General features: G+C 37.6%; 2 protein-coding genes and 1 pseudogene across 5 annotated transcripts in view; 1 reads left to right on the top strand and 2 right to left on the bottom strand.

Annotated features, from left to right (window-relative positions):
* The window catches only part of LOC146481697 (uncharacterized), a 25855-nt pseudogene extending 21954 nt beyond the window's left edge, over positions 1-3901 (bottom strand). The window contains exon 1 of the transcript XR_014864332.1: positions 3887-3901. The product of XR_014864332.1 is annotated as an uncharacterized LOC146481697 (transcript). The remainder of the gene's footprint in view (positions 1-3886) is intronic.
* LOC146481696 (NEDD8 ultimate buster 1-like) overlaps positions 1-12987 on the bottom strand; it is a 15350-nt gene extending 2363 nt beyond the window's left edge. The window contains exons 1-16 of one of the 3 annotated variants that reach the window (XM_085107878.1): positions 12781-12987; positions 12090-12228; positions 11342-11574; positions 10026-10096; positions 9188-9355; positions 8648-8727; positions 7465-7571; positions 6361-6547; positions 5375-5482; positions 4535-4586; positions 3630-3730; positions 2563-2651; positions 1813-1918; positions 1682-1725; positions 826-880; positions 490-622 (exon numbers count right to left, since the gene is read on the bottom strand). In XM_085107878.1, coding sequence (XP_084964004.1) covers positions 490-622; positions 826-880; positions 1682-1725; positions 1813-1918; positions 2563-2651; positions 3630-3730; positions 4535-4586; positions 5375-5482; positions 6361-6547; positions 7465-7571; positions 8648-8727; positions 9188-9355; positions 10026-10096; positions 11342-11574; positions 12090-12228; positions 12781-12842 — 1735 coding nt within the window. In that variant the 5' untranslated portion in view covers positions 12843-12987. The remainder of the gene's footprint in view (positions 1-489; positions 623-825; positions 881-1681; positions 1726-1812; positions 1919-2562; positions 2652-3629; positions 3731-4534; positions 4587-5374; positions 5483-6360; positions 6548-7464; positions 7572-8647; positions 8728-9187; positions 9356-10025; positions 10097-11341; positions 11575-12089; positions 12229-12780) is intronic. The other 2 variants (XM_085107879.1, XM_085107880.1) reach the window with 2 other exon arrangements.
* On the top strand, positions 12898-17741 carry LOC146481695 (uncharacterized). The gene is made up of 4 exons (XM_085107584.1): positions 12898-13039; positions 14237-14420; positions 15884-16770; positions 17521-17741. Exons 1-4 carry the CDS (start codon positions 12898-12900, stop codon positions 17739-17741), a joined length of 1434 nt encoding a protein of 477 aa, XP_084963710.1.

The raw sequence follows: 17741 nt of genomic DNA, 5'->3' as shown, positions 1-17741 counted from the left end.
TTCATATGTATTTTCGCACTGCATATGATCTGTGCAATTTGATGAAGTTTCTTAACAATGTCTAAGTACTGGCAAAGTTAAAAAGACTTAGCTATTGTTGAAGTGAAATAAAAAAATCTTAACAATCCAGACTAAATGCTACTGCGAGAGGATCGAACATTGCGCGTAACATATAGTTTAAAATTAAAATGTCTAAGCTATTGTCGAAGTGAAACACAAATTCTAAAAATCCTGACTGAGTGTAACTTGAGGCTCTAACATTGCGCATAACATATAGTTCTTGAGTATAGCCCATCCCTCAACTTCAAAGCTCATGTGCACAAACAATGTTTGTGTGTTAATTACTATCGAGTCAACAGTCGTAGAAAAGTTTTTAATAAAAGTTTCGGTTAACGTTGCACCACGTGTTCGTGCCACTGGTGACCTCTTATGGGTGACACTTATCTGTAAACTTGCAGTTGATTGCGGCTATTTAGTCACTCTTCTTACCTTTACTTGACTGTAAAACTGGAGAAAGCACACCTTCATTTGACACCAGCATATTGATAGCTTTCTCAACATCGCCATGACAACGCTTTAGAGCCTCTTTAAAAGTGTCAGCTGAAAAACCCATTGACATTGCCTAGAGAAATAACAATTCATTGCTATTAGGTTTGTCCAACCAATACAAACCGTGACATTTTTTTAGACATACATGCCGGTCAGGCATTGTTTTGTCTTCAATCTACCTTTGCAAAGCACAAAAAAGTGATTGAGGATTACTTACTGAGAAATCTTGTCTATCTTGAAAAAGGTTTGATTGTTTAAAAATAGTTGTTAACCTACTTGAGCAACATCTTCATCAGAGATACAGTCATCACTGAAAGCCGGCTTGGCCGAGCTGAAAAAAAAAGCACTGTATTTAGAAACACTGGTAAGCGACCATCTCCCTTAACCCTTTAAGCCCTAACTAAACAATGATCAGCATTGAATATCTCCTTGTAATATTTAACAATTAGACGGCGAGCTCGAGGTTTCTATCGGCTGATAGTTGGCGAGGGGCGAAGCCCCGAGCCAACTATCAAAGGCGATAGAAACCGAGAGCGAGCCGTCTAATTGTTTTAGCATACCTCAGTGATCGATCTATGAAGCAAAAAAATCTTTTTATTTCATAAAGTTTGATATATTTATGCAATGATGCATGCTAAATCGCGCGCGCTCTGACAAACTGCCGTCTATCGATCGATAGACGGCACCTGTGTAGCCAATCAGATTGCGCGTTACGCGATAGTCGGTCACTGAGGTATGCTAACAATACTTATTCAACCCCTGAGGTAATGAGAATTAAGGATATGATCACCCAAGGTGAATTTTCTTGACATTTTAATAACTTCTCCCCAGTACTTTTATAAGAAAAATATGGGGACGAGATAGGAGAATGTTTTCTTTGGTATTAGGGGTGAAAGGGTTAAGCGACCACCTTTCTGAAATCCTGTTTGAATCGGTTCTCTGTCAAACACTGTATTTAGAATATCTTGTAAGCGACCATCTCCCTTTAGCGACAACCTTCATGAAATCCTGTTTGAGTCAGTTCTCAGTCAAACACTTTATTTACAACCTCTCGTTAGCTTATATAAGACACTCGAGTGTAAACGTTTTCATAAACCGCTGAAGTTCACAGTTCTTTTGATTGCTATCTTACCTATCGCCAGCAAGATCCAGCATTTCTGGATGATCTTGAAGAGCCTATAAGTAACAAATTATTAAATTAGTACAAAACACCTGATTTCAAGAAATTAAAACTACTTGATATTTTTGTTTGACATCTCTCACCTGTAGTGCGTTGTTCACATCATTGTTTGCCTGTCTCAAGGCTGAAGCTGCTCTTTTCTTGGAAAACCCCATCTCAACCAGAGCTTTGTATGTGTCCACATTCACCCTTGATACAAGAATAGTAAAAGAACAGAAAGTGAGCTTTGCATTTGTAAGAAAGCTGACAAGCAGTTGTTAAGAAAGATAAGGCGGTTGGTTTCTAAGGACACTGCGGTGATGCGTCTGTGGGAAGTGAAAACGAATGTTAGGTTTTATGACCTGACTTGATAAGGTGAATTGGCCACTGAAAAGAGATTCAAGTGTTGACATTTTGATCGCTAGCCCTACGTTAGAGTGAAAAACCTCAAAGTTGGTTAAAAAAAAACTCAGCTGCGCCTCGTTTTTTCAACCCAGTTCTCGGTAATTAAATAAAATAAATCAACTTTGTTTAACGAGGGTGACACTTAACAGTCTGACGACTGACAAACCTGTGGCCCTCGGATTCCAGATCGAATTGGAATTTTGGAAATGCTGGTTTTTGTGGGGGGAGGAAAACCGGAGAACCCGGAGAAAAACCCTCGGAGCAAGGACGAGAACCAACAACAAACTCAACCCACATTGGTGGGAGGCGAGTGCTCTCACCACTGTGCCATCCCTGCTCCTCTGATGAAGAGCTAACGCTCAATAAATCAGTACTCGCATCTCTTTACGGTAGCCAAATTACCTTATCAACTCTGTTGCATTTTGCAGAAAGCCCAGCAAATTTCTTACCACTCTCCTGCCGCAGTCTTTCCTAATTTTCTTTCAAGTCTTTTTCGTTCCCTTTCTTTCTTTTCATTCTCCCTTCTCACTTTTTTCTCCTGTTATTGAAAGGAACAGTTAGTGAACGTATAAACACGTCTTTCCCCTGACAAGAGTTGTCATCATCTGTGGATTTTACACGTAGTATAAATCAGCTACAAATAATTGAGATCGCTACCCGCATTTAAGCATAAAACAAGCGATTAGAGGTTAAATATGTCAGCTGGAACTTCGTCTATATACTGTGAGATTTTAAGCCACTAACCATGTCTGTATGTAAACATATCAACCACTAAAATTTCATAAAATGTGTAAAAAGAGTGGTTAATTAGGCCGTTAGTAGCTGGCCTAAGATATTACAGTATGGATCTAATTAGTCGGTAATTACATATCGTTAAGCGAGGTAGATAAAAATCATATTATACAACTACCTTACTAATGCTTAAAATGTTACAAAGTGTATACTGAGATAATAACATATTATACCACTGGTCTACATCGGTAAATTTATCTAAAGTGGATCTTAAAGCCAGCAATAGAATGTCTGTAAGCAATTCCTTTCTGTTGAAAGGAGGGACGGTTAGTGAAAGTATAAACAAGCCTTTCCCCTTCATCATCTGAGGATTCTACATATAGCATAAACCAGCAAGAAGTAATTCAGATCCCTACCCACCTTTAAGCTTAAAATAGTGATTTGAGGTTTTAATTACCTTCTAACATTTAGTTAAGCTTCACTAACTAGTCTACACCAGGCCCTGGTTGTTCAAAGAGTGGATAACTCTATCCAGCAGATAAATCGCTATCCAGAGGATAAAATATATTAGTTGGAGTACATTTTATTTGCTGGATAGTGATTTACCTGCTGGGAAAAGTTATCCACTCTTTGAACAACTCAGGCCAGGAGATTTTCTTAACTTGATGTGGCCAGTAATAGAATGACTGTAAGTAGTTCCTTTCTCTTGTAACTCAACGAATTATGTCTCCATCAGTTTGATTGATATCATTTTTAGAGCACATTATACAGCACTGAACATCACCTGTCTTCTCTGTGTTATATATTCCACAGCTGAAGTTGAGTCTCCTTGACAAGCTCTTAAACCAAGCCGAGCCTCGGACTCAGTAAATCCCATTAACAACACTACCAACACAAAAGACAGTCATTTTACATTCATTTAACCTTACTAAGGTATTCATACTATTTGCAATGCAGTAAATCGTGTAAAAAATGGTTCTAATATTTGACGTTTACTTTCATGTAACAGATCAGATCATTGCAGTGATCCTATGTGAACACAATGGCTGATTCACTTGGTACAAATGTTCCTTGCACTGTGTCTGTTCCTAATTTCGAGCATGATTGACATAATGTTAAATGCGATCATTGAGATGAAATGGTTTATTACACTCTAACCTATGAAGTTTGTCGATGAAATCCTAAACACTTGCATTCAAATAAAAAGAAACCAATCTGTGGTGCTGTCTATTGCGTTGTACGAGGTGATTCTAACTGTAGAGTCTGTGGATGAAATGCTAAAGTGTGACCATTCAAATAAAAGCTACTGAGCAGTACTTTCCTGTGGCGCTGTTTATCATGCTGTACAAGGTGGTTCTAACTGTTGAGTCTGCAGATGAAATCCTAAAGAGTGACCATAAAAATGAAAGCTACTGAGCAGTGCTTTTCTGTGGTGCTGTTTGTTATGCTGTACAAGGTGGTTCTAACTGTTGAGTCTGCAGATGAAATCCTAAAGTGTGACCATTGAAATGAAAGCTACTGAGCAGTGCTTTCCTGTAGTGCTCTTCATTATGCTGCATGAAAGCTGCACTTAAGTGAATGGTTCCTTTTTGTTGATAGAGATGCCAACAAACAGAAGTTTTTTTGTTACCATGTTAATTATGTTTCTACAAAATAACAGAAAAATTAGCTGTCAACTAAGAAACTTACACTGAGTCAGTTGATGTTTGTCGATGTGCAATTTTCCCTGCATAAGTTCAGCCTAATATGCATTTCAAAAGATAGTCAGCTGAGATAATTTCTTGGTTCTGTTTCCAAGCTCTTATTTCCCTTGTAACTTGGGATCATTAGAGACAACAAACACAATTTTTCTTTACTTAAGACTCTCCTTGGCGCAGAACAGGGTGGTTAGGTAAAATGGAAACCAAGAAGAAAAGAGGGCCAGGGGTGGGAAAGCTAGGGGAGGGGATAGTTGGCTGGAAGCAGTCACCATCTAACAAAGGATGGGAGGTAGGGGTGGGGGTGGGACTGGAAATGAGAAGAGCAATTCCTACAAAGGGTGAATTAGTGAGAAGTTAATATTTCCCTGTTACTAGCTAGTCCACTGATATCTCATGTTTTATAATAACTATCAAAATTCTTGTGGGCTGATTGACAATACATGCAAACATTCCTCACCCCACCCCCCTGAGTTGTGCATTTATTCTTCAGAACCTGTACTAACACCAGTCAAATCTTTGTATCTGCAAACATTCCCCACCCCCATGCCCTGAGTTGTGCATTATCTTCAGAACCTGTACTAACACCAGTCAAATCTTTGTATCTGCAAACATTCCCCACCCCCATGCCCTGAGTTGTGCATTATCTTCAGAACCTGTACTAACACTAGTCAAATCTCTGTATCAATACATGCAAACATCCCCCACCCCCACCTCCTGAGTTATGCATTATCTTCAGAATCTGAACTAACACCAGTCAAATCTCTGTTTCTCCTTGACAATAAATCCAAATATTCCCCACCCCCCACCCCCTGAATTGCATGTTTCATACCTTATCCAAGCATGATGCAGCAGTAGTGACATCTCCCTTGTGATATGCACAGACTGCTTCTAGGACATGAAGTCGCACAAAAAGGGCCAATTCACCCCCACTACCACCCTGGCAGAAGGAATATGAACAGATGATGTGAGTTGCCAAGCTATTTGATATAATATGTTTTAGATTATTTTCTTGTGTGCAAAGAACTTTCAGGACATGGGTACTTTAAAATTTTACAAAATTTTGTAGGCCATGATGCATGTTTACAAGGTTTAATTTACGTATAAATTTTAACTTCAGTAAGAACAAGAACGATAGCTCTGACTGGCTGATATTTTTTGTTCCAACAACGAAGCTATCTAAGCAGACTTACAAAAATCAGGAAGTACACGGTACAACATCACAAAAAAAAATACTGATAAATTTACAGCTAAATACTTTATTAACGTCAGTGAAAATACTTTCACTTTTCAGCAGCTTGTCATCCAGCAGTTTACATCAAAGACCTTTTAGATTCTATAGAACAAGTATGACTGTACATGTGAATACAAGATTTGACTTCAAGTGTTTATAAGGGATAATTATCTCAGGAAGCTTCATTTTAATTACTCTTTGTGAGCACTGAAATTGATGCAGTTGTTTTGAATGAAGATAGCTAAGCCCTTTAGTGATTCCAAAAAGATGAGTTCACCAATGTTTCAAATTAGACTAATGTTTTCACACTAAGAGGTTCTTGCAAAAACTCATAGTAAAATATGATTATAGCTATCTTGTTTTCCCACTAAAATGATGCTAATTCACGTGCTCGCACTTTTTGTCCATTGGAAAAACTTGTAGTTGTACTTACAGTACAGGTACCAAGTCTAAAGATCTCTATTTTGTGTGGTGGAAATCAACATGGATTGATCTTCTAATAATCTATTACTCATTTCTGCTAGGTCAGGAAGAAGAATATTGGAAAATTAATATATTAAGTGACCAAGATTAGATTAACATACCCTTACAACTGCCAACCTTTCCAAATTCTGCCCATAGCTTCTTTGGAAACATTCCTTGCACTTTTGTAATTTTTCCTCTGCATTTGGTAAATCAATGATGCTTTTGAGCCAAAAGTAACACCAAACAGTGTCCAAGCAGAGAATGCCATAATTATCCACAGCACTTAGAATGTGTGCTCGACAATGACTGCAAAAAAATACATAACAAAAGATGACTTTTAAAGGTCTGCTGAGTGCACAGTGTAATCTAGCTTCCATAAAAGTGATGGAGGTAATTATTGTCATTACAATATAAAAATATACCATTTAGGCATTAATAAGCTTGTAGTAACTGTTACAGCTGTAACTGGTACTAAATAAATAAATAAATAAATAAATAAATAATTAATTAATTAAAAATAAATGGGAATCTAGTGGCACAATCAATCAATCAATTAATCACAGAGTTGCTATTCATCTGCTGTTGCCAGGTTGACTTGGAATTTAAAATGTTCTTTTTTGTGGAGGATGGAAAACTGGAGAACCCCCCAAAAAAACCCTCAGAGCAAGAATGAGAACCAACAACCAACTCAACCCACATATGGCGTCAACTCCAGAAAATCGAACCCAGGCCACATTGGCGAGTGCTCTCACCACTGCACCATACCTGCTTCCACAACTACTCCCAGGACTAAAGAACTTTAATCTAGAATGACAACTGTTACCTTGTGTGTGATTCCAGGGAATATTCATGGTCCCCAGTGAAAGGTCATTGAAATTCTAAGGGGATTAGGGTTATATACAGACAACAACAACAACAATTTATTATGAGAAAAGACAAATTACAATATTACATACCCACAATTAGTTTAATTTTGTTATATTAATAACCTGCTAATATATATTAATTTCTTAGTTTTAACTTGGTATATTAGTTACATTTTTAGCAGAGAATAGGGGCTGTATTGATAGCAGTTTTCAAAACCTAAAGCAGTGATCCTGTTTTTTAAAAATACATTTCCTTTAACATCATCATCATCATCATCATCATCATCATCATCATCATCATCATTAATGTTTAACCACTGAGGATGCTGCCTACAAAATATTGCTGAAAATAAATACCTAAATTCCTTTTCAGCCTCAAGGAGCAACAAAAGAGCTTCTGCATAGTTTCTCTTCATAAGAACACTTCTCCCTTTTTCATGAAGAGTAAGAGCCAATGTTAAGGCCTGCAAAAAAAAATTATAGACAGATATTTTTAATATTAAAACTCACTGCTTCAAAATGAAACTACAGTACTGCAGTAGAATCTATATAATCTTTTTCTATAATCATAGGTTTTTTATTTACAAACAAAGCAAAGCAATGAATAAAACATTGCCCAGGGCAATGTTTCCTAAAGGAATTGAAGGCCACACACAAAAATTTAAAAATCTAGTGAATCTGAGCTACATGTAAAACAACAAAGAGTGAAAAATTCACTATGGGTCAGTTATGCACCAAATTCTTTGAATATACTGATGTAACCCCATTAAAAGAAAGGCTATGCTACTATGCCCCCAGATGACCATAGAGAGAGCAGCCCTGAGTTCCCAAAACTCACTCTTCACATCTGTAAAGAGCACTATGACTAGGGCCAATAACAGGTCACACATTGTTTTTCAAAATGGCAAAAGGCTCATATTTATTGGTTCTTAATTAAGGTCACATGACGTGCTATTGGCTGGTCTTTCTCTTGATACCATTTTGAAGGATCAAAGAATCAAGGAGAAGACTTGAGGAAAAGTTATAAGTTCAGAACCTTCCATCTACTCATCTCTCCAGGGAACTTTATACAGTTTGCAGTTATAACTAAGACCTAGAACTATCTCATTTTTCTTTTAAAAAATATATTGAATGAGTGTTACCAAATTAGATGACTGTTATCGTCTGCTTAAAGCCATCTGAATTTGTATCATGTGATGTACTGCTTTGTACAATAAACTGATTGGTGGGTAACATCAACGTTATTTAAAAAATATGACAACAGAAAGATAATTACAGGTGCAGAACAGACCTGCAAATGGCACTTACTTGTCTAGGGGGGTTAGACAAAATTGGGTAAAACATTAGATAAATAAACAAACAAATAGAGAGAAAGAAGAACACATTACAAAGGATTGAGAATAAATATATAATTATTAAGTTTGTATGTTAGAAACTACACATCCACAAATTAAAACATCTATCTTTGGGTAACCTTCACTCCGCCCTCTGTATGAGAAGGTGGTGCAAGAGATGGCACATTGAAGCTAAAAGAACTAACCTTTCTCTCGCTCTCAGGAAGTTGAATTGGTCGGCCTTCTTGATCATTTATCTCCAGGAAAAAATGGTCATCTTTAAAATCTGATATAAAAATTAAATATGAAAGTGAGGAAGATTTAAGTCACGCAAATTATTGGCGATTGTGAACAAAAGAAATCAGTCAAGCAATGGTATCTCCTTTGTGTTGGTCACGATCACTTGCAATAATTCTTGTTTACTTAGCATCTTGCTTGAAACCTAAATACACAACTAGATTTCTTACATCAGAACTAGTCTCTGTGCCAAAAATAGAGCTTATCTGAAACGTTTAAATGTTACAATTTCCAGGCAAAAAAGGCACTGTCTTACACTTACTAATTCTTGCCAAAAACCCTTCAATTTGTGAAAGGAATGGTTATTTGAAGCCATCCTCAGAAACTCTGGGACAGCTACAGTAGGCTGGTGGAAGGGACTTTCATGGGTAAACTTTCTCCCATGAAAATCCCTTCCACCCAACTAGCTGCCCCTCGCTCTCCAAGGATGATTTTCGAAGCACACTCACTGTCTTTTCTACTTGACAATGCCTCAGCTGCTTGTCTTGTCCGTGAGATGCTAGCTTTAGTTTCTTCCTCTTGTTTTTGTTGCAGTTGACTCTCTGAACTTGACTGTGAAAGCACAAGGACCATAATCTGTCCACTGTTCTTTACATTTTGGCTCTCCAGGGATTTTTCTAATGACAAAAAATATTATTATATATAATATATATTTACAGATTACATGAGTTAAAACTTAATTTACTTATTGAGTGAGTGGGAGGGCCAGATGGGAGAATACCGTATGTGGCTTGAGGTCTGTGCTACATGACCAAGAGCCAAATGTTGTCTAATCCAACCCAACCTGATATGGTCAGTAAGCAGTCAGTAGTGTAAGTGTCTTATCCTGTGATCAATTTAAAACTGTTTATAATACAGTTGAAGCTCTCATAAGCCACATTGGGAATTTGAAAAGGTGGTCGTAGCTCAGGAGCTCTATGATTGATGTTGTAAGCTTGGGAGAAATAAGATGTTGGCCTAAGGTTCAGACCTTGTTAACCTGGAAATGTTAAAAATTTTAGTCAGATTTTATAATTTGAAAGTCTCATGACCATAAATTTATTTATTGACTTTGCATTTTTAAGATTGTATGTTTAACATAATTTTATTGCAAAGCGCTAACGGACTAAAGTCTAAACAGAATTAGCACATATATAAATAAATTGTTATTATTATTATTATTATTATTATTATTATTATTATTATTATTATTATTATTATAATTATTATTTCCTCAATCAAAAAAGTCATGAACAATTTGATACTCTTTTTAAGCATTACAAAAGAAAAATGTATAGTCACACATACCATCTTCTATGACATGTCCTTTGCAAATAAGCTTCATTTTATCAGGATCCAAACCCGTCTCTGTATTTATGCTGTAAATAGGAAACAATTAAAATAAAATAATCATAAATTACGTACCAATCTGAACTTTCCTGCAATTTCATTTACCCATTAGTGCATGGAACACATCCCTTTTTAGCAACTTTATATCACTCTGCTGTGTTTTTGCCATGATTGAAAACTTCAATTAAACAATGCAAAATTTGCAAAAATTTGTATTTCTTTACTTCCCACTCTTTCACAAATGGAACTCTTGGCCATCTATCCCCCCCTTCATTCTCCAAACAGAAAAAAGGTCAGTTTGGTTACAGGTTCTTAATGTAAAAATGAAAACTGAGTGAAATTGGATAAACTCATAAAATAATAACTTTATTATGGTATGTGTTACAGGAAGCTTAAGATTTAGAATCAACAGAATGGGATATAAGCCAGAAAAACTACTGGGCCTTTCAGTAACACGGGAACTGAGTAATAGGAATGGTGAATGGTGAATAGTCATTTCAAGATATTGAGAGATTAATTGATTCTAGAATTCCCCTCCATAAGACTGTCAAACTTTCTTAGCATATTTGCAAAAGAAATAGAAACTTGGATAATATATAATTTGCCAAAAAAAAATGAGACCTTTAACAACATGTATAAAATTTGACTAAAATTTTGCAGGATGTGTATTTTTTCAAAGGCCATTCACCACTTCTGAAGTTAATAAGACTCAAGTCCAATGGTTACATTTTATAGGTATCAATTTATTATAATACCTGAAGACAAGAAGGTAACATACAAAATTGCATGGAACTCAACCATGCACTGGGATCTGTAATGGTGGATTAGGAATCAAATCCATTTTATTGCCTTCTGTTTTTTGTTTTTGTTTTTTTCACTCTGTCGGTTGTTGACTTGATTTTAGTTGGTGATAGCAAAAATGAGATAATTAAATTTTTGTTCCCTCTGATCAAAATAGACGGGTTAATTATTCTTTATACTTTGCCAGTGCTAACATTACAACAATAAATATTACACAAAAAAGATACGCAATAAATACATAGATCTCAAGTCAATTCAACAAAATAAGAAAAAAGCACATATATCTTGAGGTAAAACAATTGATGAGGAAGCCTGAAGAAACTATCTAGGAGCTTATAAATTTAGGCTTACATATAATTCACTATGTGTTAAAAGTTGAAGCATGGATGTAGCGGGCAACAGAACTCTGCTCACATTGGAAAGTTGATACTCTGTTTTTCCTTAAAAGTTTCAGTAATGCAACGGATTAGTACCTTCTTTTAAAATCTGTTCCATTCTTATGCAAACCAGTTTGGATTTGGAATCTGTTGTTTATTCCCTGTGGAATACTGCCAGTCAGGTGGACTTTGATGGTTGCAATTCCTGATTTTGCAAATCTTTGCTCTGTCTGTAGTTTTGTCACAGCATGAATTCTGAGTTGTTCTAATGCTTCAGTAATTTCTTCACCTGATAAATTTAACGCTGCTGAGTAGCGGTTAACCATCTCCTGCAATATATGTAAGTAATATACATATTGGAAATTTCTATTCTAGGCAGCTTGGTTTTCTCAGGTCAATGGCTTTTGGTTTCTTTTATTATTTTCATGTAAATAACTTTCACTCCTTAATAACATAGCAACATCATCACATTAGCTGATTTTACTTTAATCACCATGTATAAAGAAACGCTATTATTATTATTATTATTATTATTATTATTATTATTATTATTATTATTATTAATTATTATTATTATTATTATTATTATTATTATTATTAAATCATAAAATGCCAATGATTGGTGAATAGTATAGGCCAATCCACCGATCAACAATGACTTAATAATCAAATTAAAATTTTCAAATGTTAACAACATCCGACAAAAATTTCGAAAAATCATTAGATCATGGATTCAAAACATATATAAATTCAATTAGTGACTGTAATTGGAAATAAGTTAAATAAAATCAACATTTTGAGCTAAATAACGCGCTTCCAAGCTCAATATATTTTAGAGGTTCACCTCTGGGTATTTTCCGGGTTGATCGTTTGCTGTTGTGTACGGGGCAAGCCAAAGCTTCACGTTCTCCGTTCTTAGTCTCTCACGAACTCGGTCTAAAATGTTTTTAAACTGGGGGCTCTTTTCTGCCATAATAAATGACCTTTCAGGTAAAATGAAACAAAAAATTTCGTCCTTTCAGTTTTGAATGAGTTAGCACAAAAATTGTTTGTTTTGGTTTCATTGGAGAGACCGCAGGCCAAGCATTGGGTCTTGCGGCTGCAATGCCCATATAAAGTAAAAACCCGCCTCAGTCCTTTCGCGTGGGAATAAAGATGGCGGGGAAAATTTGTTATGATGACAAAATATATAATCACCAGAAATACGATTATTGAAGGTAACTCAGTAGTTATGTCAATTGAATCATTTTTTTAAAAGACATGGATATAAAACGTCATTTTTTCTGCATGTGAAGCCTCTATTGGGACAAGTTATATATGAAGTAATGTTGTTGGAAGAAGTTCAAAGTTTGGAGTAGTTTTTGCTTTTTATAACATCTTTGTATATTATAAAACTTATTTAGAGTTGAAGAAGAAAACACATTTACGCTGAGTGCCTTTCACACACTATGTCATCAATCGTGCTTTTGGTCGGGCAATGTGGCAATCAAGTTGGACACGAACTAATGGGTTTGATTGACAAGAGCGACACCCACCCATTGAGCCACAGAGATGGCAAACTGCATTGTGTCTGTGTAGACAGTGAATCAAAAGTCATTCACCATAATTATCAGGAAGACAAAAGATCAAGTGGATTGTATAGAGAAGGAAACATGATTGTTGGTCAGCGTGGAAGAGGAAATAACTGGGCACTTGGCTACCATGGTCTGAAACAGGAAACAGAAGATACATCTTTGTTGTACCGTGCTATGGAAACTGTAAGAAAAGAAATAGAAAGATGCGACAGTTATGCTGGTAAGAGACTTCACAATGTACGTATGTATGCGGTGTATGTACAGTTAAACCTGAATTAAGCGGACACCCTCGGGACCCTTCCAAGTCTCCACTCAATACAGGTTGTCCGCTGAAAACAGGTTCCCTTAGAATTCGTCTTACAGGGTTATATTAATATTCCTCAGTATTAAAAGGCCTTGAAAGGGCGAAATACTGTTTTTGTGAACGTATACGATAACTGTGGAATACCACATTTCCATAAGCAATGGCAAGTATATGTGATCATTTGCTTTTAATATTAGAAGATGTAACTACGTAACAGTGTCTATATTGATCGAATTATGTAAAGGTTCACACAATCAAAACAAGAATAAAATTTCTGTACAAACAATATGGAATAAATAAAATGTTGCACTTCTGTGGTTCATGCTGTAGGGTGGTGAGAATATTTTCTATAAGTAGACCACATTATAGTAAACTCTAAGTGAAAAATTCCAAAACAAAGCGTTAATTTGTGGCTGCTTCAGTTTCTAAAGCCTACTTGTTTGAAGTAAGTCATAATTTAACTTTATTGATGGCCAGTGAAAGGTTGTCCCTTCCATGATAGTGAGAATACTCCAGAAACATATCTGTCAATTTTAAAGCCTCACGGTCAAATTTTGAGGCGGGCTCTTTTGCATCTAGTTCATGCTCTTCGCCCGAGTCGCTATCCCTGTGTACTTGCTTTGCTGGAGTAAAATTCTATAAAGATGTGACAGCTCTTTTGTTGGCAAAGTTAAATGACCGATCTGTTAAAATGTGGACAAAAAAACATGCATCCTACTTGCAGTGTCCATTTAATACAGGTTTTTAACAATAGAAATCATTAAAAACATCAAGTTTAAGGTGTCCGCTTCCGCTTAATAGAGATATCCGTTCAATACAGGTTCTTTTTACACTAAATGTGGGGGAGAAAAATAGGACTAGTGCTGCTGTCCGCTTAATAGAGGGTGTCCGCTTAACATGGGGACTGTTTAATTAATACAGGTTTGACTGTATTTCTTTATCTTCCTCATGGAAGGGAATTTATGTGATGATTAGTTTTACCAAGTATCAGATTCCTTTACGTTAAGACTGACCACATCAAAAATTAACTAAATGTGTCAAAACTTTGTAATTATCATAAAGCTGTTCGAGAACAGGTCCCTATAACCTAACCTGTGACTATCTCTTTCCAAGGTACTATTGTGATACATAGTCTAACTGGGGGGACAGGTTCTGGACTGGGTTCACGTCTGGTTGAGAGAATAAGAGACACATACCCCTTGGCTCATGTCATGTCTGTGGCTGTGTCGCCGCATTCATCTGGTGACAGTCCACTGCAGCATTACAACTCACTTCTTAGTTTGGCATCCCTACAGCGGTGAGTACTTGTACTTGTTTCCACTACCATTTGTGTTCACTGTTCATAATTTTGTTAACACTCCCATTAATGTTTGTTAGATCTTATACAATTTGGGTTGAAATGTTTAGTCATTTTGAATACTAAAAATCATACTTGTCAAATATAGCTAAACCAGGTTTCATTTGAATGTGTCACTTCACTTATTTCGTATTTGATATTTATCACAAAAGAAAACAAAAGAACAAAAAATATGTGGTTACATAAAAGAAGGAAAGACTAGCGAGGAAGCCTAAAAGGAAACCATAAGGCTTATATCTATGCTCCCTCAAAATAGAACAGACTGAATAAATTTTCAGTGTACTGACGTGACAGAAAAATATTGGACCTTGAATGCTCACACCTACACAGACTCAGAAGACTACGTCAAGCTTAATGAACCTCCATTAATTTTATAGTCTACTCTCTGAAAAGCTGATGACAATTCATCCCTTTCAACAGCTCTTGTCTTGTCTCATACTGCCCCACCATGCCTTAAACTCACCCTGCATCTTTTTTCATCCAATCCTATTTATTCTGTTCTATTTTCTTCTGTTTCCACCTCTTCTCTCCTTGCCTCACCACCCCCTCCTCCCCTCTCCTCTCCTTGCCTCACCTCCTTCCCTCCCCTCTCCTTGTCACACCTCCCCCTACTCCCCTCCCCTCTCTTTGTCTTCACCTCCTCCCCTTCCCTCACCTCTCCTCTCCTTCCCTCCTCCCCCCCTTCCCTCTGCTTGCCTTACATCCCCTCTTTTCCTCCCCCCTCCTTTCCTCACCTCCTCCCCTCCCCTCTCCTTGCCTCACCTCCCCCTACTCACCTCCTCTCTCCCTGTCTCACCTTCTCCCCTATCCTCCCCTCTCCTTGCCTCACCTCCCCCTACTCCCCTCCTCTCTCCTTGTCTCACCTTCTCCCCTATCCTCACCTCTCCTTGCCTCACCTTTCCCTCCCCTCTCCTTGTCTCACCTCCCCCTACTCCTCTCATCTCTCCTTGTCTCAGCTCCTCCCCTCCCCTTCTCTCTCTTTGCCTCACCTTCGCCCTTTCCCTCCCCTCCCCTTTCCTTGCCTCACCTCCCCCTACTCCCCTCATCTCTCCTTGTCTCACCTCCTCCCCTCCCCTCTCCTCTCCTCTCCTCTCCTTTCCTCTCCTTGCCTTGCCTCCTTGCCTCCCCTTTTCACTTTCCTTCCTTTTCTTTCCTTTCCTTCTCTCTTTGTTCTTCCTCTCCCCTCCCTTCTCCTTTTCTGCCTCACTTCCTCCCCTCCCCATTCCTCTCCTCTTTTTTCCTTGCCACTGTCCCCTCCTCTCTTCACTCTCCTTCCTTTCCTTTTATTTCCTGCTCTCTTTCCCTCCTTGCCTCCTTCCCTCCCCTCCCCTCCTCTCCTTTGCTATTCTTTTCTCTTCTCCAACTTATTATAAAACCCATTTCAACCCTGCCTTTATTTTCAGTCATGCAGATGGAGTGTTACTGTTTAATAATGATGATGTCCTTCATCACATAACAACACACAGTGGACTGACATCACGAAAGAAACCATCAGGCTCCATCTCACTGAAAGACATGAACAGCTACATATCAGCCAGTCTTGCTGGAGTACTTCAACCTTTAGGAAGCAAACCTAAAAGGATCAAAGGAAAGGTTAAGGAAAGGGGGATTAGGACAGTGTTAAACACAGACAAGAAGAGCCAAGAGAATTTTAATTACCATGGAGCAAGATCTAGTAAAACAGATACTATTTCAAGAAAGCTTTCTTATTCTGTGGATGAGTGTTTTGAAAGATCAGATGTTCTTGGCAAAAGGTCATTGTCGGGTGCAAGTCAATACTCTGCACCTTCGTTTATGTCTGATGACTGTTCGGTAGATTTGTCATCTAGCGCAAGTGGTCTTGGTGCTTATGATGAAATGACCAGACAGCCTAGATCCACTGCATCAGCACTGTTACGCTATCGAGGAATTGTGAGCCCTTCCTCTTCAAAGACTAGGACATCAAACACTGACAGCTGTCAATCATCACAGTTGGCAGCAGGAGTGTCAAGTGGAAATGAACCATGGGAGATGCTCCGATCAGTTTGTGCCGAACCATCAAAGAAATTTGCCACACTCCATCACATTGCCAAGACAAAAGTTTCCTGGGAAGCGCTCACTCAGTCTCTCATCCATTCAATCCGTCGATATGATAGCCATGGAACTCAGTATGCTACAATCTGCTCTTTACTTGTTGCCCGTGGAGATCAAGATCGTTCCTTTGCAGAGGTGTCACCAAAAATTGAAGAGAAGCTGCATCATTCACTGGGTTATGTGGAGTGGAATCCCTTTCCAGTTGATTTCTGGATCAGTGAGTAATTAATTAATGCTCAGGCAACTTGCCACTGTCAGGAAAAAAATGTTTTTTTTTTTCAAGGCCATGGAAAAGTGAGGGAAACTTTCTAAATATATTTCCACCGCAAAGTCAGTGAAAAGTCAGGGAATTATATTTTTGGCTAACCACCAGATTTTTTAAATGGTTTCCTTGCTGGCAAAGGAAATGTCATTTCAAAAAATATTTAGGAAGGAAGTGATTTCTGTAGCTTCACTGCTGGGTTTATTTCCAAAGGATTAGTCATGGTCCCAGCCGCACACAAACAATGCATTTTCAACCTCCCATAAATGGCCTTCTCTTCTAAGAAGACACTCAGTTATCATCTCGGCCACAAAAAAATTGCTCATCATCCATACATACCTTTTACTAAATGAGTTCAAGGTCCATACTGTAAGTTATGGACCAAGTTTTCCCTCATTTATTTATGGCCCAAGCACAAAGCACGCAGGCCATAAATCAACGGGGAAAATATCAGGATCCATAACTTGCAACTTACGGACTGAGAACACAAGGATAGTAAGATATTTATTATATCTCTTAGGTTAATCGAGCACACAAGAAAAGAAACTTCCATATTTAGTGGGCCATACAGTGAAATACGGCCAGCAAAATTAACCAATCACATGGCAGGTATTAACTCAGAGATATAATAAATTGTCGTACGAGGCCCAAAGGGTGTTCACGTAATAGGATGCTTGAATATACTTGCTTCTACTTTTTTTACAGGTCAATACAATCCAGTGGGTCCTAAAGATTCAAAGTCACTTACACTTTGCTTAAACTCAACCAAAATAGTGGAAACATTAGAGGATGTCTTGGTCAAATCACATGCAATGTTTGATGCTGGTGCTTATCTGCACTGGTTCTGGAAGCATGGCTGTTCCAAGGTGAAAGCTGTAGTCACTCTAATGCTGGTGTTTTTTGTTTTGTTTTTTCCCGGGATCTAA

The sequence above is a fragment of the Pavona decussata genome, unplaced genomic scaffold, assembly GCF_977016875.1.
Source record: "Pavona decussata unplaced genomic scaffold, jaPavDecu1.1 SCAFFOLD_48, whole genome shotgun sequence".
In the NCBI taxonomy this organism is placed as follows: Eukaryota; Metazoa; Cnidaria; class Anthozoa; order Scleractinia; family Agariciidae; genus Pavona; species Pavona decussata.
Note: the sequence above shows the minus strand (reverse complement) of the source record. Positions and strands in the feature narration are given on the sequence as shown.

Bases quoted from the DNA above. Each gene is read 5' to 3' on its own strand.
- LOC146481695 (XM_085107584.1), top strand. From the start codon at position 12,898: ATGATTGTTGGTCAGCGTGGAAGAGGAAATAACTGGGCACTTGGCTAC. The intron at 13,040-14,236 runs GTAAGAGACTTC...TCTCTTTCCAAG, and splicing joins AAGATGCGACAGTTATGCTG to GTACTATTGTGATACATAGT. The intron at 16,771-17,520 runs GTGAGTAATTAA...CTTTTTTTACAG, and splicing joins TCCAGTTGATTTCTGGATCA to GTCAATACAATCCAGTGGGT.